The 23193-nt window shown below is 54.7% G+C and overlaps 7 protein-coding genes across 7 annotated transcripts; 4 read left to right on the top strand and 3 right to left on the bottom strand.

Moving 5' to 3' along the window:
• The first annotated feature begins 333 nt into the window (after nucleotides 1-333).
• Nucleotides 334-1226, top strand: BO70DRAFT_357758 (seipin). Its single transcript, XM_025542114.1, has one exon. The coding sequence runs from the start codon at nucleotides 499-501 to the stop codon at nucleotides 1033-1035; it is 537 nt and encodes a 178-aa protein (XP_025404356.1). The 5' UTR covers nucleotides 334-498; the 3' UTR covers nucleotides 1036-1226.
• Nucleotides 1227-1901: 675 nt separating this feature from the next.
• On the top strand, nucleotides 1902-4461 carry BO70DRAFT_367693 (putative acid phosphatase; the record flags this gene model as incomplete). The annotated part of the gene is made up of 5 exons (XM_025544579.1): nucleotides 1902-1913; nucleotides 1976-2865; nucleotides 2922-2981; nucleotides 3157-3796; nucleotides 3937-4461. The coding sequence occupies 5 exons, from the start codon at nucleotides 1902-1904 to the stop codon at nucleotides 4459-4461; spliced, it is 2127 nt and encodes a 708-aa protein (XP_025404355.1).
• A 348-nt stretch (nucleotides 4462-4809) lies between these two features.
• Nucleotides 4810-8110, bottom strand: BO70DRAFT_281812 (uncharacterized protein; the record flags this gene model as incomplete). The annotated part of the gene is made up of 7 exons (XM_025539028.1): nucleotides 4810-5240; nucleotides 5297-5640; nucleotides 5871-6309; nucleotides 6737-7472; nucleotides 7536-7620; nucleotides 7678-7919; nucleotides 8081-8110. The coding sequence occupies 7 exons, from the start codon at nucleotides 8108-8110 to the stop codon at nucleotides 4810-4812; spliced, it is 2307 nt and encodes a 768-aa protein (XP_025404354.1).
• Nucleotides 8111-8706: 596 nt separating this feature from the next.
• Nucleotides 8707-11074, top strand: BO70DRAFT_327883 (kinetochore-associated Ndc80 complex subunit NDC80; the record flags this gene model as incomplete). The annotated part of the gene is made up of 2 exons (XM_025540718.1): nucleotides 8707-8799; nucleotides 8888-11074. Exons 1-2 carry the CDS (start codon nucleotides 8755-8757, stop codon nucleotides 11072-11074), a joined length of 2232 nt encoding a protein of 743 aa, XP_025404353.1. The 5' UTR covers nucleotides 8707-8754.
• Nucleotides 11075-11519: 445 nt separating this feature from the next.
• Nucleotides 11520-15105, top strand: BO70DRAFT_306165 (uncharacterized protein). The gene has a single exon (XM_025540033.1). It carries the CDS (start codon nucleotides 11693-11695, stop codon nucleotides 14981-14983), a length of 3291 nt encoding a protein of 1096 aa, XP_025404352.1. The 5' UTR covers nucleotides 11520-11692; the 3' UTR covers nucleotides 14984-15105.
• An 867-nt stretch (nucleotides 15106-15972) lies between these two features.
• Nucleotides 15973-19201, bottom strand: BO70DRAFT_384095 (Zn(II)2Cys6 transcription factor; the record flags this gene model as incomplete). The annotated part of the gene is made up of 4 exons (XM_025545628.1): nucleotides 15973-17793; nucleotides 17853-18568; nucleotides 18621-18732; nucleotides 18798-19201. 4 exons carry the CDS (start codon nucleotides 19199-19201, stop codon nucleotides 16383-16385), a joined length of 2643 nt encoding a protein of 880 aa, XP_025404351.1. The 3' UTR covers nucleotides 15973-16382.
• Nucleotides 19202-20671: 1470 nt separating this feature from the next.
• Nucleotides 20672-22764, bottom strand: BO70DRAFT_14935 (uncharacterized protein). The gene is made up of 2 exons (XM_025538192.1): nucleotides 22032-22764; nucleotides 20672-21967 (listed from the first exon to the last, which is right to left on the bottom strand). Exons 1-2 carry the CDS (start codon nucleotides 22469-22471, stop codon nucleotides 20854-20856), a joined length of 1554 nt encoding a protein of 517 aa, XP_025404350.1. The 5' UTR covers nucleotides 22472-22764; the 3' UTR covers nucleotides 20672-20853.
• Between the last annotated feature and the right edge of the window lie 429 nt (nucleotides 22765-23193).

The raw sequence follows: 23193 nt of genomic DNA, 5'->3' as shown, positions 1-23193 counted from the left end.
AATCTCCGCCGATCTGCGCCTGGCGGCCACCGGTGACGTCGACGCGATCCTGAATGTTGACCCCCCTTCACCACCACCGCACCGCACCCCCAATTGCCCCCCCCCCCTCCGCATCCACCCTGATACGATGGAATCCGGGTATGAGACCGGCGATGAGACTGAGAATGGCCGCAGTATGGCATCGAGGGCTATGGTGATTTTCTCTTTGCCCAATCCTTCCACCACCCATGGCGACAAGGACTAACGGACTTTCCCACCATACAGCACTCGGTGACAACAACTCTGGAACCCTTGGTATCTAGACGGGCGCAAAAGGCATATCTAGGGATTTTCCTCTTTCTCTTTACGGCCATTCTCATGATCTTCATCTCGACGGTTGCATATGGGATATTCTACTACCGGTTCATCCCGCAGGTCGGCCTGGAGCGCATTGTCCACCTGCAGTTTGGGTGAGTCGGACTTCGCGTCCAATCGCACCAAGTCTCTCATTCGATGACCATGCATACTAATCACTCTCTTTCCAATATCCACAGCGACGAATCCCCGTGGGGAATCGCATCCCTCGGGTCCGATCTGGTCTCCTCCCAGCCGTACGATGTGCAGGTGGAACTGGAACTACCACGCACCCCTGCGAACCTCGCCGCGGGAAACTTCATGCTCGACCTGACGCTTCTCTCGCGCCCGTCCACCTCCGCCGAGACAGGCCTGAATACCTCGGTGACAGCCCTCTCGCAGTCGCGCCGCCCTGCGATTCTTACCTACACGTCGCCGTTGGTAGACACCGCCAGCAAACTCTCGTTCATGCCCCTCTACGTCATTGGCTGGCAGCGCGAAGCCGAGAAATTACAGGTCCGCATGATGGAACGCGTCCAGTTTGCCCGCGGGTGGCGCAATATACCGGACAGCCTGCGCTTGGAGATCCACAGCTCGGAGAAGATGCAAGTGTACACGGCGAAAGTGATGTTTCGGGCGAGGTTTACTGGGTTACGGTATGGTTATCTTATGGGTCCTGTCCGGGTTGGTCTGCCATGCTAACAGGAAGAATAGCTGGGTGATGTATAACTGGAGACTCACGTCCTTCGTTGTCTTTGGGTGCATGTTTTGGAGCGTGTCTATGGTTTCGGCTGGTGTTGTGTGGACGTTCCTGGTTTTGCTGCTCAATGGGGGTGGCGAGAAGGCCGGGCCGGTGGTTAAGACGGAGAAGCGCAGGGAGACGCCCGTCAAGGAAGAGGATACGGATGAGCCGGTCTCGCCGTTGGAGACTCCTTTGGAGTCCTCCGTTAAACCACACCGAATTAAGAGGGAGGCAGAGTCCGAGGAGGAGGAGAAGAATAGAAGGGAAGAGGAGGAGGATGATGATGATGATGATGATGATTACGATGGTGATGCAGGCGAGGATTCTGAAGAGGACCGAGGCGAAGGACCGTCGAGGGCCACAGCCGGGACTGGAGTGGAAAGCGCTCTGGCTCGGGGGGTGCAACGACGCCGAAGCCATCTGTTCCGGGACGACCCCTCGTAGAGGAAGGGCACATTGAGAGGATTTGTGTGAAGTGACTGGACTGTTATGACTGTGACTGTAGGCCTGAATAGGCGTGAATGACGAACAATTGGGCGCAAATGAGGAATGGGCGGGATATCGATAACTAACGGGGTGGGGACGAAACAAGGCGGGGGAAGAAGAAGAAGAAGTCGCAGTAGAAGTAGTTAGCAGTACTCTCTCTCTCTGCTGTCTGCCGCCCAACCACTCTTCCTCGCTGCCCCTCCTCTTCTCTCCTCTCCTCCTCTCTCCTCTTCTCCCCGCGTCTCTCTCTCTCTCTCCGTCTCTCTCTCTCTCTTCCTCTCCCTCTCTCTTTCCCCTCTCTCCCCCCCGCTTTCCTTCCAACTCCGATTATCCCCCCCCAATGCATATCTTAGTAAGGCTTGTCTCCCCTCACATTCTCTATCCACGCTAACGATCGCCCTCTGTGAGTGGTAGGTTGTCAACGACGACGGTCCGCCGTCACAACAGTCCTCCCCGTACATCCACTCCCTCGTGAAATCGCTGCAGTCCGCCGGTCACACCGTCTCCGTCGTCCTTCCCCACCAGCAGCGATCATGGATCGGTAAAGCTCACCTCATCGGCGCCGCCGTCAAGCCGACCTACTTCCGCCCGGGCACCCTCCACCAAGACGACGGAACCACGCACGAATACCCCCATGGCATGAACGAGGGCGACGATGAGAGCTACGACGGAGACGAATGGGTGCTGGTGAACTCCACGCCGGCCAGCTGCGTCCAGATTGGCCTGTACCACTACTTCGAAGACCGGGGGCCCATCGACCTCGTGGTGTCCGGTCCGAACTACGGCCGCAATACAACCGCGCTGTTCGCCATGTCGAGTGGAACGATCGGCGGGGCCATGGAGGCGGCTGTGTGCGGGAAACATGCCATTGCGCTGTCGTACGCCTTCAGCTCGCGGGACCACGATCCTATCGTCATTGCGGAGGCATCACGCCATTCGGTCCGCTTAATCGAATACCTGCAGAAGAACTGGGCCGAGGGGGTGGATCTGTATACCGTGAATGTTCCGTTGGAGCCCGGAGTTAGCGAGAGCAAGGTGGTCTACACAAAGATGCTCGATAACCGGTGGTCATCGGGCAGCTGCTTCAAGGCGGTCGATGCGTCGAGGCCAACGGATTCGCCAGAGAGGCAGGAGGAGAAGGTGCGACACCAGAGCGAGGTCAACGGGGTTGATGCGCCAGTGAAGAAGACTCGGATTCAACACAAGAACTTTGAGTGGGCGCCGAACTTCACGGACGTGTACAGAAGCGTCGATGAGGGTCCGCTAGGAAATGATGGCTGGACCGTGAAGGAGGGGATGACCAGGTATGTTGCATCTCTACCTGTTGGTGCATCTGTCCGACTCCGCTAACGCACCGCAGTGTTACGCCTCTGAGGGCCAATTTCATGCACACACCCGGCATCGAAGGGGAGATCAAGCTGTGAGTGGAACGTTGCTTGCTGAGTTTATGACGTGGTTGCATGTTGCATATGGCATAGATTTGCGCGTTTGTCAGATATACAAGCTAGTTGATGCTTTTTGCTATTCCTCCCCTTTGCTCGATTTCTCTGGTTTGCTCGTGATGGCCGGTGTTCTGATAGACCTATCTCGTGTAGACCGGATACGGATAATAATGAACAACCTGCACTCTACACTCTCGTGGACAGCGATGACCCATATGTCCAGCGCCTGATGGAGCGGGCCCTACAGCGTCGGCTGGGAGAGGGTCAATCTCGAGCCATCACCTCCCTGGACGACCTTCCGTCACGAACCACCCCGGTCTTCCAATATCGGGAATACGAACGACTCGAGTTCGAGCACATCATGGTGCACTCATCCACTTCGCTCGCCAACGCCTACATCATCCGCAAGGCCTTGATCCGCAAGCACTACCTCTCCAACACGGTGACCAACTGGGTGACCAAACACCCGGACAGCGTGCTCGCCAAGCACTTCAAATTCGCCTTCGACTTCGAGCTCGACTACGCCGAATTCCTCGACGACGCCCTCCTGGAGGCCTACGAGCTCCGCGAGAGCCTCGACAAGAACGAGACCGTCCCCGAGGAAGAGAAAGAATGGTGGATCCTCAAACCCGGGATGAGCGACCGCGGCCAAGGCATCCGACTCTTCAACAGCGAAGACGGACTCCGTGAGATCTTCGAGGAATGGGAAGTGCCCGACTCAGACAACGAGAGCGGATCGGAGCGCCCCGAACCCTCCGACACCGAAGACAACGACAATAACGACAACGGCGTCGTGACCTCTCAACTCCGCCACTTCATCGCGCAACCCTACATCGACCCCCCCTCCTGATCCCCTCCTCGCACAACCGCAAATTCCACATCCGCACCTACGTCCTCGCCGTCGGCTCACTGAAAGTCTACGTCTTCAAAGAGATGCTCGCCCTCTTCGCCGCCAAACCCTACTGCCCGCCCTGGGAAGACGAAGACGAAGTCAAAGACCTAGCCCGCCACCTCACCAACACCTGCTTCCAGGACGGCGGGAGCAGCAACGCCGAATCCGTGCGTCGCTTCTGGCAGCTCGAGGACTACATCCCCGGCCTGGGCGGCGCCTGGAAGGAGAACGTCTTCGAGCAGATCTGCGCCGTCACCGGCGAGATCTTCGAGGCCGCCGCCCGCGGCATGATGGTGCATTTCCAGACCCTGCCCAACGCGTTCGAGCTCTTCGGGGTCGACTTTCTGGTCGATAAGGCCGGCAATGCCTGGTTGCTGGAGCTCAATGCCTATCCGGATTTCGCGCAGACCGGCGAGGAGCTTAAGGAGATGGTTGTGGGGAGGTTGTTTGAGGAGACGGTCGATGTGGCGGTTAAGCCCTTCTTTGGGGTTGGTGGAGAGGAGGCCGTGAAGGGCACGGAGGGGTTGAGGTTGGTTAAGGATTTGGATTTGGGGAGGAAGAATTAGATAGAGTAGAGAGGGTTTGGTGGGTGGGTTTCTTGGTTTCTTGGTTGGCGTTGACTTTCTCTATTTCTCTCTCTCTCTCTCTCTATTATGATTGGGGATACGGTACGACTTACTACACTAGAGCTCATAAAAGTTAAAAGTTGGGAGTTGGATCGGGTGGTTGGGAAAAGAATCGCTGCTGGACTTGGTTTTTGATATTTATATTGAAAGAAAAAGAAAGGAATACATTACGAGGGAATCTACCTATCTATATACAGCCACAGTTGTGATCGAGTACCGTACTCCGTATATGCAGCGTAAATCACTAAATCACAACCACCCACTTAGCAACTGTACTTAGTCTCTGTCTCACCCAAATCTCTGCTTCGCCAATGTCTTCAACCACCCAATCGTCTTATCCTCCTTCTGCCTGTATTGGCGCAAGCGCTCCTCACGCTCCTCGGCGCGGGCGCGCATGATCTCCTCCTTGCGGATCTCGCGCTCGTTCTTCTTGCGCTGCTCCCTGGCGCGGGCGTTCTTCAGGGCGTCCAGGTCGTTCTCGCCGGATCCCATCAGCTCCTCCTCCGGCGCGGCCTCAGGCGACCCGCCGCGTTTGGCCTCCGCGAACGCCCGATTCGCCGCCGTCGCCTCCTGCCGTTTCTCCATGCGCCGTTCGTGCGTCCCCGGTTCTGCCCGCGGCGCTACCTCGTCCTGCATGTGGCGCACTTCGGCGCGGTGCGAGCGCAGTTCGCCCCGGTGGAGGCTGCGCGAGTCTTGCCGCGCCGCGAGGGCGTCTTCGGCTGCTTGTTCTGGTTTGTTTGTTGTTTGTTAGCCACGTACACGCGGAGACATACACAGAGAGACACAGCCCTAGCTGTGCAATTGGGTGGTAGGTATGTTAGCGTACCTTTCCGCAGTTCCAGATCCTGCATGGTGGGTATCGTCGGGCCGGATGAGAAGCCTCCTGTTCCACAGTGTCCGTGACCGTGACCCCCGGGGAGAACGGGGCCGTATTCATCGTCGTCGTCGTCGTCGTCGTTGTCTTCCGCATCAGGCCTATCTGACTGTCTCCCCACCGGTATAGTATCCTCAGCTGATTCGTTCTCCCGCTGTGTCTGCGCCTGCATCTCCGCAAGATTCTGTCGCGCCTTCTCCAGTGTACTCGGATCGTACCATCCCTCGGCCAGTTCTCCACGGTTCCTGTGATGTTAATTACTATTCATCATTATTCATTTCCGAGGAACTGTTCCCCTTCCCCATCCCTATCCCCATCTCCATATCACGTCCAGCCCAGCCCAGCCCAGCCCAGCCCAATAATAGACAAAGACATAGACAAAGACATAGCCAAAACAAAAGGAAAGAGATAGTTTTCAAAAGCAAAACCAGGATGCAGATAGACGGGGGGGAAAAGGGGGGGAAAAAGAACCTACCATTTCCCCACAAAGCTCTTCCACCGCCCCTTCAGCTCCTCCTCGGACAGATCGTCCAGAAAGATCCCCTTCTGGATATCCAGATACATATCAAACATGGGAGTGTAGTGCGCGAGGTCGCGTTTCCGGAGTTCGCGCGCTTGGAAGGGGAGGGTGATGGGTGCCGGGGGGGCGGCATGTTGCGTCGGTTGTTGGCTGCTGCGGTTCTTCTGGTCGCGGTGTTCGCGGTGCGCGCGGTGGCGGTCGTGGCGGTCTTGACGGTCGTGGTCGTGGTGGTGGTGATGGTGATGGTGTCTGGTGCGGTGTCTGTCTGGGCGGGTGGTGGTGGTGGTTGTGTTTGGGGAGCGCGAGCGCGAGCGCGAGCGGGTGCGGGAGTGGGAGTGGGAGTGGGAGTAAGAATGGGAGGTGCGATGAGGGTCGCGAGAGGACATCTTGGTTTCTGTGGTGGTGGTGGTGGTGGTGGTTGTGGTTGTGGTTGTGGCGGATTGGATTGGATTGGATTTGATGGAGGATGGAGGATGGAGGATGGACCGCGGAAGTGACGTCGGAGATCGTTCGGGATGCCAAGCTTTTGGGTTGTATCAACATTATTTTCTGATCAGTCAGCGATGAGAGAGATCTTTCACGGTGGGATTTTGTTCAACTGGACCAGTTACACGAGTCAATGTTTATTTTGTAGCATCCTGATCCACAGTGGAGCTTCTGCCTTAGTAGAATATCTATGGGTTTATAGTCTTTACCAGCAACTTTGCAACAAACAATACATTCCGTGCGTAATGTTCATTTTGAACACCCATTCTACTTACACTACAGTGACATGACAGGCGTGGACGTAACAAACACTGGTATTCAGTAATATGCTTAACTGGCCGGAGCGCTGGGCTCGGTGGCCGTGGCGGAGGAGTTGTCCGGAGAGGTGGTGGAGGCAGTGGAAGGTGAAGCAGTCTTGGACCGGTTGGCGGCCGCCATCTGCCAGGCAGGAATAGACGCGGACCGGCTGAACTGCGACAGAGGATTGTTGTTTCCCAGCGAGGTCGTGCTGGCGCTCGGGCTCGGCTGGGCGGGGGGAGGTGTTTGTTCAGGCAATGCCGAGGGCGCACCGTTGGTCGTGCCCGACGCAGCGGGGCTCGACTCCTCTACTGGCCGGGAAGCAGTCGCAGTAGGTAGACTCATACCGCTGAACCGTCCAGGAGTAGGAGAGCTAGCGCCGTTGCTACCACTGCCGAGTCTGTTGCCCAGCAAGACCTTCAAGCTCTTCAACTCGGAGCCCAGCTCCTTGAGCCGTGTCTCGTTACCTTCCCGAGCACCTTCCAGGGCCTTGGGAATGGCATCCTTCAGTGACTTGACTTCGTCGCTGATGCGACGAGTCTCATCGTCTCTTCGCCGGGAAGCATTCTTCATATCGGAAACCAGATTCTCTACCTCCCGAAGGGCAGCGTCCAGCCGCTCCGTGCGCGCCTCTTCTGCCGACTTCAGGGCCGCCGTATCTGTGGAGAGTTGGTCGATCAGGGCGAACGCGCGGTTGAATTCCTCGTCAATGTGTTCCTTGTCTTGCTCCAGCTGGGGCGGAGTTGGTGGTGCGATCAGGGGTGTAATGTAGCGCTTCCAAGTACGTCAATATAGATCCCCGCCGGACGACTTGACACACGGCAATGAGACACGAACCTTGGTGATAGAGTAGAGGCCATATCCTACTCCTCCCACAACTGTAGCCATAATGAACCAGTCACGCCAGTCCCGTTGGGGGGGCCTGCGCGATAACAGATTGATTAGTCTTTGTCACAAGCCGCGCACATACGAAACTCACTCTGGCGGAGGCTGCCATTGACCATACGGAGGATAGCCATAGCCCGGCCCAGGTGGGGGAAAGGGCCGGTAGGCAGCTTGTTGGGGGGCTGGTTGATAGCCAGACGATGAAGTTACGACTGCCGCCGCAGAGGGATCCTCGCCCGTCCTGGACAGAGCGACATCGATCTCTTCCTTCGTGAGGTTCTTGGACTGGAGGAATGCGACTCGCTTCTCAACCGGGGATGCGGCTACCGACGGGTCCTGGAGAACTGCCGGTGTGTTAGATAGATGAATCCGCGGGTCAACAGGATCGGGGGAGGGCTGAGCACGCACAAGTGACCTAGAATCAACGATAAGGGTCAGCTCCGACTCCGGTGCCAGCATCACGGGTAAAGGCAGACTGGCAGACGGGGCAGACTTACAGCAGAGGAGATAAGCTCCTCGCGAACCATGGTGGCGAGTTCCCCCGGAGCTCTGGAGCTGGCTGGGCGGAATCGGGTTGTATCAGGCACGAAGGGATATGTGCACGGAGAGGAATGGTGAGGGGAAGGCGATGAGGAGAGAGGGCGCAGAAGGGAGAGGAGAGGCGGAGGCAATCGACCGCATCGGCAGCGAGCGATGAACCTCGGAAGTAGAGATAGATACGATGTACGTCGTAATACTATTACAGATACAGAGTACTAACTAGTACATTGTAAATGGTTCAGCGCCACCAATTAGGGCAGGCGGTCTAAAAGCTATAATGATAATTACGCCGGTTTTGTAACGGGTTCGAGAGGTTCCCCAGAGTCTCGTGATCCTGACACCGCATCAGGTTAGCGCCTGCCGGTCCATCTGTTGTTCCCCTGTAGCACACCGCCTGCGGCTTCTGGGCGAAGTGGCATGTCTTGTTTACATCGCCCGCTCGGTTGCTACTGCCCTCCAAAACTCCCCCCCACCCCCCCGGTCTCCTATATTGCGGCCCGATCTCCAGCTTTGCGCTGCCTTCGGATTTGGCGTTTTTGGTAACCGGCGCATATCATTGGGATTGGATCTTGCTCTGGGATACTGCGCTTGTTTTATACCTGTCAGCCGCGATCGCGGCCTCACCGTCACCATGTCGCAAGACACAGGATTGTTCAGCATCAGACGCCCCCGAGAGGTATGTACCCTGGGCCCATCTCCTTTGACTTTCATCTCGCCCTCAGTCAGTTGCAATATAGGTGTACTTATTAACTTGACTAACGCAGTCGATGGCGCAGACTTTGGGGAGCGTCCAGAATTACTCGGCTCTTCCTCAACCCTCCTCGGCCCTGAAACGCACCAGTTCGATCGGCTACCAGAATCCACCCTTCACGTCCCAGCACACGCGCATGTCGCTTCTTAACTCCGCCAGTCGCCCTCAGCAGCCCAACTTCAAGCGCTCTTCATCTGGTGGAGGCTTGGGCCCCGACGCTGGCTTATCTTCGGTCAGGCGCTCTGCGTCGAGTAATGCTTTTCATGGGCCTAGTGTCGGGCGCCCGAGCTTTGCCCCAGGGTCGATGTCATCAAACACAGCGGCGCAGGGGCTGCAACGGCGGAGCAGCGTCTTTTCCAGACCGTCTGTGGGCGGCGCCATGGGTCACCAATCGTTCTTCACCCAGGTCCCCACGGTAGCCGGTGTCCCCAGGGACCCGCGACCTCTCCGGGACAGATCCTTCCAGGCGCGCATTGGACAAGAGCTCTTGGAATACATGACACACAACAACTTTGAATTAGAAATGAAGCATTCGTTGGGCCAGAACACGCTGAGGTCTCCGACGCAGAAAGACTTCAACTACATTTTCCAGTGGCTGTACCATCGCATTGACCCGGGCTACCGGTTCCAGAAGGCAATGGACGCAGAAGTGCCACCGATCCTCAAGCAACTGCGCTACCCATACGAGAAAGGAATCACCAAGTCACAGATTTCCGCGGTTGGAGGCCAAAACTGGCCCACCTTCCTCGGCATGCTACATTGGCTGATGCAACTGGCGCAGATGATGGACAGGTACATCCTTGGTGAATACGACGAAGCCTGTGCGGAGATGGGAGTGGACGTGTCGGGCGATCGCATTATCTTCCGCTTTCTCACGAGTGCCTACCACGACTGGCTACAAGGTGGTGAGGAAGAAGACGATGACATGGCCGAGAAACGACTAGAACCTCACATTGCCCTCATGGCTCAGGATTTTGAAAAGGGCAACGAAAAGTACGTGCAGGAAATGGAGGCTCTGGAAGCGGAGAACCGAACACTACGTGATCAGATTGAAGAGATGGAGAAGAACGCTCCCGATATGGCCAAGCTGGACAAGCACTTCCGAATCTTGGAGGACGACAAGAGGAAATTTGAGGACTACAACCAAAATGTCCAGGGAAAGATCGAAAAGTACGAGCATCGTATCAAGTTCTTGGATGATGAGCTCAAGAAGACGGAAGCAGACCTGCAGTCCGCCGAAGAAGAGCGATCCGGGCTTCAGGCGAGTGTCGACCAGCAAGGCCTGACCATTCAGGATATCGATCGCATGAATACCGAACGCGAACGCTTGCAGAAGAGTCTTGAGGATACAATTAACCGGTTGGAAGAGACGCACGCACGGGTTATGGCTAAAGAAGCCGAAGCCAGCCAAAAGCTCGAGGATCTAGAGGAGATCGTCAAGGCCTACAACACACTCGGTTATCAAAACAGCCTGATTCCTTCATCGGCTGTTAATGCTAAGGGTGACGAGTATGAACTTAGCCTGAACGTCAATGAAAGCAATTTCTCGGCGTCGCAAATCGGAGGTCTACCAAATCGGGTTTCTCCGGAGGGAGACCGACTGCTGGCAGAGCCGTTCACGGGCTACCACCCGGCGCATTTGCTGAACCTGGACCTTCGGGGCGTCGTGCGCAGCAACCTCCAGGCTCTTCGGAAGGACATCAACGAACGCCGGAAACAAGCCATTGACGACGACCTGGATCGGCGCAATTTGCTGGACAACATCAAAGAGGCAATGGATGAAAAGCGAAGCGAGGTTGAAGCTCTGGAGCATAAGCGACGCGCCGCAGAAGAGGAATTCGAACGCCTCAAAGAGATCACGACCACCCAGAAGCTTGCTTCGGATGCACAGATCGAGAAGATGGAGAAGGAGCTGGCTAAGATGCGGGCCACGTTGAGTGAGAGCGTTCAGTTGATGGAGCAACGCGAGATGAACACGAATATTGAATACGAACAGCTGGGGGTCCGGGCCAATGCGCTGCGAGAGGAGCTCCATAGCAACGTGGAAAGCATGCTGAACGATGTGATCCGCTTCAAAGTCCACGTTCAGAAGGGTCTCGAGGACTACGAGAGCTTCGTTGTCGATGAGGTCGAACAGGAGCTGGGGGGTGACATGCAGTTTGCGGATGAGGATGTTGAAATGACCGCTGAGGAGCTTTGAAGACAACGAAAACACAGCCGTGTGCTGCTTGATATCTCGCGAATTCCGAACGTCTTCTTGCTTCCTGCGCTATGTCCGTTCTTCGCATGACGATTGATGATTGCTGTAAGGGAGTTTGGGGTTGGGTTGTCTGGTATTGTCGGCGGGCATCCTTTAGTGGGCCGAGAAAGAAGCCTGTTTTGTTCCTCTGGGGAGACAATATTGGTCTCACGTCTTTGGTTCTCAGCTGGTGTCAGATGTCTATTGTCGAGGGTTTTTTTTTTTTTTGTTGAGTGTACAGAACCTGTGTCAGATTCTAGCCCTTTGCCATTATTCGTCGCCGTAGTGAAAAGCATATAGCCCGCCTCTGATTGGCCGCGCCGGCCCCGCTGAGTCAGCCGCCTCGCGATGCTTTTTCTCCCCAACGCTCGTCGAACTTCTTCCTCCGCAACGAATAATCCCTGGCGTTTCCGGCGCCTGCTCTTCGCTTTCGCTTGTCCGCCCAGCCCGTCCAGCTCAAGGAATGCAGAGCCTACTGCACGATTAGATGGATATGCGCCACAAGACGCCCGTCCGACCGTCATATCGAGCTTTGGATTTCCTTCACCCGCAGGTCTCACCCGCTACCTCCATCGTGTCATGAAAAGGTGCCTGCGCCCAACTCGTCTGCCGTGCCTGGACCAGGGGTCTCACGTGGTCCACGCCTCTCCCTCGATACTTCGTCGTCGCTCACTTCACGTCTCGCTTCGCACAGGGGTCTCAGGCCAGGGACCCTTCCCCGAAAGGCGACAATGGAGTCCCCACTTCTCCGCGGTGGCCGGTCCTCCGATTGATCGCCGGGTACTTCAAGACAACGTTAGGAAGAGGTCTCCGGTTCCTGAATCACAAAAGAACCACCCGGAGGCCTGGGTCTCATTATTGGAACAGTACCTGCCACGAACGCTGCGACGCGACGTTTCCGATCCGGTGCCGGACCCGGCATCCCCACAAGATGCACGATATCTTGTGGAGACCATCGAGCTGGCCACCTTGCTGATGCATGCGCGAGGATGGGGTCAGATAGATCTTCTGGTCCATCTCGGGTTTCGGTTGAACAATTGGCCCGCGGTACATTTCCTGATGAACCGGTTGCTTGATGGCGCGGATTCGCTCAAGGAGGTCACATTACCCCTGCGGCCATTGTCCAACTTTGACTGGTCCCTGGGATCTGGGCTTTCTCTTGATGATCTCACCTATTGGCCCGTCAATGAGGTCCTACGACCCTCACAAGTTTCCAGCGTGCCACAAACATCGGATATGACGAGCTTGGATGCCTTTACGGAGCGGCCATTCGCCCAGGATCACTCGAAGCGCTTTATGGCCGAAGTGTGGCAGAGCTTAGGGGCCATTGTACTGGAGGCTGCGGATGCCTCGCCAAACGAGTCGAACTTAGCAATGTCTTGCGTATTTCGGAACCTTGCTCGTTTACACCACTCCGGTGCTGTATCGGATAGGGTGTATAAGTACGTTCCTCCGGCCAGGTATCAGGCCAACTTTCGACCGCCAGGAATACATCTGCTTTCCGGCCATATCATGAATGTTCTGTCAGATGCCGCGTGGCTGGTGCACCAATCAGAGGTCGCAGCCCAAGCAAAGTCTGCAGGCGTGGATTCACCATACCTCCCCTTCAAGATGGGTGTTCGAGAACTTGGGCCCGAGATCTGGTTGGAGTTGATTCTTTGGTGCTGTGTGGAACATGGCCATGTCAATGAGGGAGCATGGTTAGTTGGCCAGATGGAAACTCGGACCGGTGATCAAGCTTGGAAATTCCAGAGCTGGAGACCCATTCTCGATGACACCAGGTCAGTATGGAAAACCAAAATCGAACATGAAGAAGTCTGGAGGCAGCATGAAGATTTTGAGCGCCCTTCACTACTGCCAAAGCGTCTTAATCCTGCGCCCTTCCACGGATTGGGGGAACGAACCATCAGCTTAGAAGTGGCGTCGGCATTACTGGATAACCTTCCCAATCATGTGTATCTAGGCCTTGGGTTCCGTGGTACCTCACCAAGAGCGCTTCTGCGCCATGCGTCTTGCCTCAAACAGGCCATGTCTCCATCAACAGCCGGTGGAAGCCTGCTACGGACTCATAGAGCGTCGAATTGGTTCACCGTGCGGGTTGTGGAATCAGGCGGTCTGGATCCGGTGGCTGACCCCGGCATGTTTGACGATTTCCTTCGAGGCACGTCGTGCGTTGTCCCGCCTTGGGATGCAGATCAGCCCCAAGTCGATGAGGACGGCCTGGCACGGTTGAGCCCGGCACGGCTCTACGATGAGACCTCTGCCTTGGTTGGCCTGATCGAGTACAATGTCAGGTTTTTTTCGTCGCGACGCCTCTGCGGTGACGCTGTGAACGCATTTGTTTGGCTCCAATCCATCGTCGACACCGGCAAAATGAACAACATCAACGCGTTCTTCTCATCGCAGGTAGAGCGGCCTGACATCCCCATCCCTACCTTCAATCCGCGCAACTTGGCTGCCTTAAAACCACTTGAAACATCCATGCCGCAACTGTCCGTCATCACCCTGGCCGAACTGCTCGACCTGATCTCCACATCGCGAGCGTTTGTGTTTGGTGACTGGCTCTTGTTCTCGATTGACGCTGATGGACCTTCGGTTCCACCCAGCGCATACGGCAATCAAGCCCTCGCTCCGTCCATCATCCGCTATGCCGCCGCGACCAAAGATACACAACTCTACGACGCAGTCGTCCGCTCACTTTCTCAACCTATCTCGTTAAACACCCACCGAGCTCTCCTCAACTACCGCATTGTAATGCACGAGTGGGACCATGTAACCATGATGCTCGAGTTTATCCGGGACTACCGCGCCAAATCCTGGGGCCACAGCAACATCACCGCACTGGCCGCTGAGATCATCCGTATGGACCACGCCATCAATCAACAGACTGACCCCTCAACAGTTCCGGAAAAGGATATTCTATCGTTCATCCAAGCAAAAAATCTCCTCCGCCGTTTCCTGGCTGGCGAATACAACGAACACGAGTGGCTCGCAAACGCCCATTATCAGGAACGCACCCTCGCCGGCTTCCACCGCATATTCCTCTCTATCCCCGGTGCCCTCCAAGGCATTGCTCAATCTGTCAACCTTCAGTGCAAAGCCCACCGTCGAAGCAAGTCCCCCTATATCCCGGCAACCGCTTTCCACGCCCTCCTCTCCGCCGTCGTCGATACGCAAGGCAGCGCCGCAGGCACACGCCTCTGGGTCGACCTGTGTCTTGACATGAAGTCTCCAGCCACTCTTCGTCTCCAAGAAGGCGGTATCGTGCGCATGTTTCTGAGGGAGGAACGGAATCTATTGAGGGGCGACCCGCACTTCGACGCCGCATACTTCAAGCAAATACAGAAGAAAAGCACCATTGCTAACCCCAATACCGTCCGGATCATTGCTCGGGCGGCGGTAAAAGAATACGAGGAGGAGAATGAGCGATTCAAGTTCGATGCCGCCTTCGTCCGCGGCCCTGCGCTGCAAGTCCTCATATTCTGCATCTGGAGATTCAGGTGCTTTAATATGCGTCAGCGAGAAATCAACCGAGAAGTCGGAGGTCTCCTCTATAAGACGATACATTTTCAAAGTAAGATGAGGAAGATATTCAAGAGATTGGCGAGGTGGAGAACCTTCAGACCTATCTTTGCGCCACAAAGGCCTAGAACATCTCGACTGCGCAATATCAGCAGAAGGCCCGTCAGAAGGGCCATCATGAGAAGGCCCGTCATGAGAAGAGCCATGTGGATACCCCGAAGGAGCGCCACAAAAATCGACAGTGCGCTGCCTCCCCCGGCTTCTTCCCCGGCTTCTCCCCCTGAGTCCCTGAACCATCTGCTCCGGGGGCGGTTCACTAAAGTGCGATACTCAGTATCCGGCGAATGATTTTTGCTGTCTGCCCTGCACCCCCCTTCATTCCCCATGATTCCCCGCGCATGCTGGTTCCTTAGTGCTGGTTCCGTGGACGCTGGTGCTTGTATATATCTATATATGTAACTATATTAGACAACATCTTTGTATTATATCTCACTCTATCAACTCGCGTCGAATCAAAGAGTGAATGAGTATACATCATCAAACAGCCATGGTTGTCCACAATTTTACAGTAGTATCTATCTATCTATCTATCTATCTATCTATCTATCTATCTATCTATCTATCTATCTATCTATCTATCACCCATCCCTCTCTCTCTCCAGTAAAAAGTAAACTGAATACGGAGTATACTCAATCTCAACCAAGGACTCTAGAGACCTTGCTCAGTGCATAGATAGTACCACCGCTTCAAGAATCAAATAGAAGAGAAGAGAACCCCTCCACTCCCCATTCCATTCAAACAACCGACCCTCACCGGCCCAAAACCTTGAACACTCAGCACATTCATTCTTCCTGGAGCGTCTGTTCAACATCACATCACACACATCACATCACATCACATGACCTAACATGCCCAATCAGTCACAGTGTCAAATAGTAGTTACGTCCTCCGTACAGTTTGCTCAGGATATGTTTTCCAGAGCGGAGCGTCTGTCCGTTCAGAGGAAAATCACATGGCATTTGAACACTCCCACGGGGTAATTTTCCGGGAGCGTTTTGTTCGGAAATCGGAATTCACCTCGCCAGATCGTATATTTGAACGCTCTTGCTCGGGAGAGTAGTATTATAGCAGGACTTCTTTCGGTCAGCCCCGGCATGTGAGAGCGCAAAAGCAGGTTAGCACTGCCCGGCGCTATTCTGTATTCCAGGCACCCTCCGCGGCCGGCGAGATTGGATGGCAGTTGGTGGACGGGTATAGAAGAATTTTAACAGTGATAAGGTGGATTGGTTTGATTTGATTTGATTTGATGTCCATGGAGAGATAGATAGACATGGATGTTATGTACAAAACTTGAGAACGATTATCAGATATATTCGTTTTGGCGTAAGGGGGAATAATGGAGAAAACAAAAACAAAAACAAAAAAAGCCAAGACCACCCAAGCTCCATCCATCTATCCCATCTGTTCCGTTGGATCATCAGTGCCAGCCTGGATCTCGTCACCCTGTAGATAGAACACCGATCATTCGAATTTGTCCCAAGGTAAAAAAAAAAAAAGAAATAAAAAGAAAAGAAAAGAAAAGAAAAGAAAAGAAAAGAAAAGAAAAAAAAGTACACAATCGTGTGGAATTAGAGAGATGAAGAGACTCGGGTGTATATCACGCATTCAAGAACATATTATGAGGGTATGTAGGATAACAAGATGATTACAATGAACGTATCATTTAGATCAACTGGGTGGACGAGCTTAAATCCCCTCCCATAGATCCTCTTCCGCGGCATTGGGGAAGAACGAACGGATGAATTCCCCGCCGATTGGGTCGTATGGGAAAAAAGTGTCACCTTCAGAACTCACTTCCGCATTCGTGGGCATCAGGTTGGGTGGAATCGACACGCCCTGGAACTGGTGCTGATGCGGAGCGAACTGTGTAACGGGGTTAGAAGATACATCGGAGGATGGAACGGTCATAGCATGGTTCAGATCCGCAGCGGCGTTGAATAAGGTTGGCGTCGGTTGTATGGTCTCATCAGACTCAGCCTGTGAAGGAACAAACTTCTGAACATTAGGATGAGTTTCATAGTCGTAGGCCGGCATGTCGCTGAGGTCGTAGTTCATCCCGGTGGAAATCTGCCGCAGGCTACTGTAACACAGTTCCCATGCGCGTCGTGATGCGAGGCTGTTCTCGGCCATGGCAAAGAGCCAGCGAATGGCCTTCTTAGCCGCTGTTAAGAAGTTCATTTCATCATCCGGCATGTGAATGCTACCGAAGGATAACTCAAGAAGGAGCACAGTCGTTGTTTGCATGAGATAATGCAGAATGCACCACCACGGACAGATGTCATAAAGACGGACGGCATCCGGTTCATCGGGGATCAGCTCGAGCATGCGCAGCGCAGACTCCAGAGTGATCACGGCCATTTCATGGCTGAAGGTTGGCTTCTTGTTGGCCACGGTCTGCCGTGCATCACGGCGACACAAGCACGGGCGCCCTAGGGTGATCCGCGCGCTGTAGTAGTGAAAGGCGAGGAAGAGCTTACCACGGACAGTGTCCGATGGCTGGTCATCCCTCCGAATAAAGTCGTACGATTCATGGAGATTTGTGTACCAGAGATCGATGCGGGCCCGCAGGTCACCAATGCGATTCTCAATATGACTCCATGGAATCTTGACACAATCCAGCGAGTAGACCCGGTTGACAATCTCTTGCGCTATCACTGCGAGGTCGACATAATGGAGGAAACCAAGGGCCCTGCAGGGTTGAAGGCTTCTCAGCCACGTCACATCACGCGGTTTGTCTGCTGGCCGTGCAGTTCTACCCCCTTTAGGGTTGGAGGGCATTAGTCGGACGGAGGAACAAGCCATCGCTGTATCTATGTACTCCTCGCGTAGTTCGGGCTCGTTCAAAAGCTGAGCAGCAGCAGGCTCTAGAAGTTGTTCCTCCTCGAAAGGAAGCGGAAATGGCGTGGTGCAGATCCCGTCAGTAATGGTTGAGGCCCGTCCCGTCATAATCCCAAGCATGTGCTCGAATGTGTAGAGACACCACCAAACCCTGTAGCGCGCCTCCTTGGAGAGTTTAGCCGTCCCTTGGCTAGTGTTCTTCATGTTGAGCCCGAGAGTAATTGCAGACCGGACAGCCAGCGCCGCAATTCGCCAGGACCTATCGATCATCACATTAGCGCAAGCACGTTGGGGCGTAGGGCAATATCTCAGACTTACCTATTAATCTGGTCCGATGCAAGTAGGTAGTAAGATATCAGGCCTTCGACTTGTACCTGCTGGAGGTCAGGATGGCTAAATAGAACATCGCCATTCAGACTCAGTATCCGAGCTCGCGTCAGATATACGAGATGGTCATTTTCATCGCCACGCCACGGCGCCTGCGTAAGGTGGGCGTGCTTAGCAGCGATGGCAAAGATCATGTTGAGGATAGCTAGCCATTTGTCCCCCGGCCGCGCGGCACTTTCAAAGAAAGTTTTGTATTGGGCACGGAAAAGTGTGCGGCTGATAATCGGAAAGAACGGGTGCACAGTATCCAAATAATCCTCGAACAATTTATCGGCCACATTCCGTGGCGGCATCCAATACACATGCACGGGACCCGGAACGGATATCTCCATATCATCGAGGTGGTAGTTCATGGAGTGGATTGCAAATTCGCGTTCGTCATCCACCTCAGAAGACCCAGGGAGTTTTCGAGAACGTTGCTCGGCCTCCATGCGCACGCGCTGCATCCAAATGACTTCGGAATTTTTCCCCATGTAGCCTGTCGCTCTGGAGCTCGGGGTACGATTCAGATCTTCAGTTACCCGGTCGATTGCGTCCAAGGATCCGATCGATGAAGGTGATGACACCGCATCCTCATTGTCCTCGTCCTGGGGGGTCACCGAGCTGGATTGGGATTCATTCGAGGTGCCATCTGTACTGCGAGAATGCTGGTTGACGTTAGAGGTCGAATCGTGCAGAACACGATAGCGAGGTACAGACCTTCTCCAGTACCGATTTGATACGCTCGGCAGCCCGGCCATCAACATGGGTGCTGAGTTCCCGCAGAATATTCTCATAGTCCGCCGACTTGACGGAGAGCTTATCTATCTCCCTGCACAGTCCAGTCAGTTACTGGTCCCCAGTCGCGAACGTCGCAATTGCGAGCAGCCCACATACCCTTTGGTCTGGTCTCGCCATGACACTGGATACCGACAGCTCATCCTCAGCTCCTTGCACTGTCGACAAATCGGCGTGTCTCCGCTGCATTTTGTTTTCCGTTGCCTACACGATTCACAGGCCAGGGGGACACGTCGACTGAATCGAGGGGCGGCGGCGGCTCGCTGTCGGGGGATAGCGACTTTGCTGGTGCTGTTACTGCCATACGGGGTGCCGGAGGCGGGGAGCTGCTTCTTTTCGGCGTGGGCCGTTCGGGTGGCCAATTTGGGTTTCTGAGGGTTATGCGACGCGGTGCCCGGAAGGGCTGGGGGGGTTGCAGTTGAGATGACAACCGAAGGCCCGTCCGTATGAGGACGGAGGGGGATGTCGCCCGGCAACTGGCCTTCATCCGGTTGCGTCTCCATGGTGCCGCCCGTCTGGTTTATCGGGGATCAGTCGAGTGAGGTCGCAGGAGAGATCAGGTGTTGATAATCTGTGTTTTTTTTTTTTTTTTTTTTTCCACGGTCTGGTTTTGAGGACGAAGGATTTGGCGCTTTGCGATTCGATAGAAGAGGTATTCAAGCTTACTATTGCTCGGGTGGACAGGTGTAAAAAATCAACATTGTTACAGGACTTGCGGCGAACCCAATTCGCGCGTGAATCGGGCCGATGGGAAAGGGACAGCGACTGAGGAGGTACAAGTCAGAGCACTCCGTACCAGGGAGCACCAACCTAAGGAGAGTAGTAGTCGAAGAAATGGAGGGATGACCGGGGGGATAATTTGGGGAAGAAGCACAGTCCAGAGGATGGAGGGGGGAGGGATGACTGACATTGCGCGGTAGATGGCAAATGCCGAACGTGGAAGGCCAATGGGAAGTGCCCCCTGACGTCAGGTACACTTAGGTCAGCCATCCCTGCCTGAGGCAGCATTCCTGCCTTACTTTACTTTACTTTACTTTGTATGGTCATCCATCCCATGCATGCAGGAACCCAAAAAGAAATAGAAACTAAAATACTAGTTGCCCATCCAAGCCTCGAACGGCCCAGCCAGCCAGATCCGACCGGCCCAGTCTAGCCCTAGATATCTAGTCTGCCCCCCTTCCCCCTGATATCAATCAGCCCGATTCCTGGGGCTGCTGGTATCGATATCTTCTTCTTCTACACCGTATGGCCAGACACGGCAGAATTACAGCAGTGTTCATCTCGTACCTAGATGCGCGGGGGTAGTCGCAACTCTCGGGCCACACACACACGCCGCACTGAATCATGTGAGGGCTGTGCAGCATATACTGTGGCTCGGGAGGCCGTGCGTTCCTCTGCAGATGTCAGATCGGATCCCAGATATAGTACTCCGTATCTAAATGACAAGGATCGATCGAGTCATGTCGCTCGCTAGTACTTAGACTCCTTATATGCATCCTACACAGTACCAGTACGAGAGTGTCTATGGCATACCATGGAACAAATAATATCTTCAGATCAAGCCCTTGCGGGAATTTTTGGATTCAAGGCCACAGGCGCTAAGCTAAGCATACATAGTCAGACATCAAGCATAACCCGATTTTCTTTCTTCCTTTTTTTTCTTTCCCCCCTGAGCCATTCTCATCCTCGACTGCGTCGGTCTCCCGCCTCGCCGTGTCATTCAGGAAGAGGCTGGAAACAATCCCCAGTAAATGATGAAACAGATACTCCACAGCCAGCCAGGGGATATTAGAAAAACAAGAGTGTCAGAGAGAGAGATGGAACGTAAAGTGTATATATACAGGTGAGGCAGGCGCGCAGGCCTCGCCGGAAATAACGGTGTCAAACTCGGAAATAAGGTGAATCAAAATGTTGCGGAACAGGCATTAAACGGATAGAACTGTACAAGATTAGGTCAAACGGAGTATCGAGGTGGTGGTGAGCGGCCGGTCATGTCGAACCGGCAAGAGCGGGAGTGGAGATGGAAGGAGGTCGATCCTTCGGTGGGAGATTCTGGAGAAACGTCGAGGTCTCTTCAGAGGGCAAAAGAAAGACACAAGACCCCAACGCCTGTAGTCTATCGCTTCAAGGAACAATACCGCCGTGACGGCAAGGCTCAGATTTCTCCGAACATCTCGTCAAGCTCGTGGACGTCCACCGTCTCGGGGCTCTGCAGCTCTCTCCAGGAGTCGAAAGCCATTTCAACATCCTGGTTGGAGAAGGCGCTGGCTCCGAGGGACAGCTTGTCGTCCTGCTCGGTGAAGTCGGACATTTTCATGTCCAGATCAGGAAGGCCGCTGTTCAGCATGTCGAGAGAACGCTTGAGAGCGGAGACAGGGGGTACCGTCGGGTCCTCCGGGAGGCTAATCTGTGGAGTCTCCGACTCTGTCTCATCCAAGTCGTCGTCTGAAGCCACGCTCGTGCCAGACGAGATCGATGAGGCCACAGAGGTAAGAGAGGGGGAGGGAGAAGTGCCGAAGAGAGTGACGGCGGCAGCATCGTCAAGAACCTGCTGTTGGAAGTGGTCCTGCAGAGGAGACTGTTCTTGGTAACCGCTATGGGAGAAGTAGTCGCCATCCTGATCGTCGGACATCCGATCCCCGCTGATGGAGGAGAGGGGGCTGTCGTCCACGACGGGGTCGGAAATGCTCATGGTCCCATCGTGCAGCCCGCTGAGACCCTCGGAGAGAGCAGAGAAGCCAGCGCCGAAGCTCTGCATCTGGCCCACTTTTTGCTCCGAGGCCCGCTCGCGAACAGCACTGGCAGTTTGTGTGAATTCTTTCTCGTCGCCTTCCAGGGGTGGGGAGGCGGCGCGATTGGAGTGCATCAAGCGTCCATGGTGATGGTCGGAAAAGTCGGTACTAGCTCTTGATGCGCCGGGGCCAGTGCGACCGTCCAAGTCGATGTTCTCTTCGTCGAAATCCGGGGAGGACAAGTCGACTTCTGGACTGGGACTGAGGCGCGACCGCTCCCGCGCCAACGCGTCCTCCTCGTCGAGATCGGCGCTGGAGACACTGGGAGTGATGTCCTTTCCTTCCACACCTGGGATGATAACATCGTCGGAGTTCTCTGGGAGGGGCTGGCGAGGTAGCGTGGTCAGGTAGTAGTAGACCTTGCGTGGGTGGATTGGGACAAGTTCCTTTGCCAGGGGACACGGCGCCAGAGCAGTCCAGGGGCGCTTCATGTAGGCACTTAACCGGGAAGACAGAAGAGCTGCAGGGTTCGCGGAACTAGAAGAACGCCACACGTTAGTATCGCCAGTTAGATATGCGGGAAGAGGGTAGAGAGACGTACTTTGCGACATTCTCGTTCAAGGCGATGAGAACGGCAGCCAGTTCCTTAACCAGGTGAGGGCGATTCCCCGTGCTCTCCAACTGCTCGATCACACCAACCACGATATCATCGCTGATCCCCTCGGTGTCGATCTTGGGCGCGATGGTACCGTCAGTGGGGGATGGCGGTGGCGTATTCTCCAAAGCGGCGCGGCGCCCACTCTGACGTAAAGACGCGGAGGATTCCTTGCCAGCGGAGGAGCGCGCGGTGGCGGACGACGGCTCTGGCGATAGCGATCCGGAGTCGTGCGACCTCTTGACCTTCTTTGAGGGAGGGAGCTGGTCGTCTGTCGCGTGAGACGGTTTCGACGTAGACGTAGACGGAGACCGGCGGGATGTGTTGGGGACGTGAATTCCGAGAGAAGGAAGCGAGAGTGACTTGCGACGGGTATTATAAGGCATGTTTTTTTGGGGCGGGGGTGATAGTCGGGCAGAAGGAAAGGCAGGTGGTAGAAGATATGTAGGTGTAGGTGTAGGTAGGGTAAGGAGGGTAAGGGTACAGATGAATAGGAGAACGATAGGCGATAATGGAAGTAGTAGTAGTATAGTACTGATAAACCACACAAAACACGAACCAAGACAATACAAGCAAGTAGAACTAGGAGTAAGGAGATAGAGTCTAATAACACACGAAGAAAGATGACAGGATGAAAAGGAGATGAGATTGAAGAAGGGGGAGAGGGAAGGGGGGGGGGGGGAAGACGAACAGTGTTACAGGAAGTATGGGTAGGGGGGGAAGATGGAATGGGAGTGGATGGGATGGGATGGGATGGGAGTTAGGGAGGGAGGAGGAGGGATGGGCGGCGGTGGTGGGCGATGATAGAGGGAGAGATGCCGACCGGCTGCACGGGAGGAAGGAAGATGGAAAGACGAGGGAATGGGAATGGAATAATCACCGGAGCGATCGTTGGCCAGTGAGGGACAGTGAGGGACAGTGGAGGACCACCCGTCCGTCGGAAGAAACCACTTGAATGGACTCGTTCTCGCGGCCCTGCGTAATGGTAATAGTAATGGAAATAATAATAACAACCCCCCCAAAGCCTCAGGAATCCGTTTGTTGTGGGTGTTTCCAGTTCCACCTTCCACCTGCGATTGTCCGCGCCCGGCTGAAAATTAAAATATGG

Source organism: Aspergillus heteromorphus, assembly GCF_003184545.1.
Source record: "Aspergillus heteromorphus CBS 117.55 chromosome Unknown BO70scaffold_1, whole genome shotgun sequence".
NCBI classification, from domain to species: domain Eukaryota; kingdom Fungi; phylum Ascomycota; class Eurotiomycetes; order Eurotiales; family Aspergillaceae; genus Aspergillus; species Aspergillus heteromorphus.
This window is presented reverse-complemented; position numbering and strand designations above follow the sequence as displayed.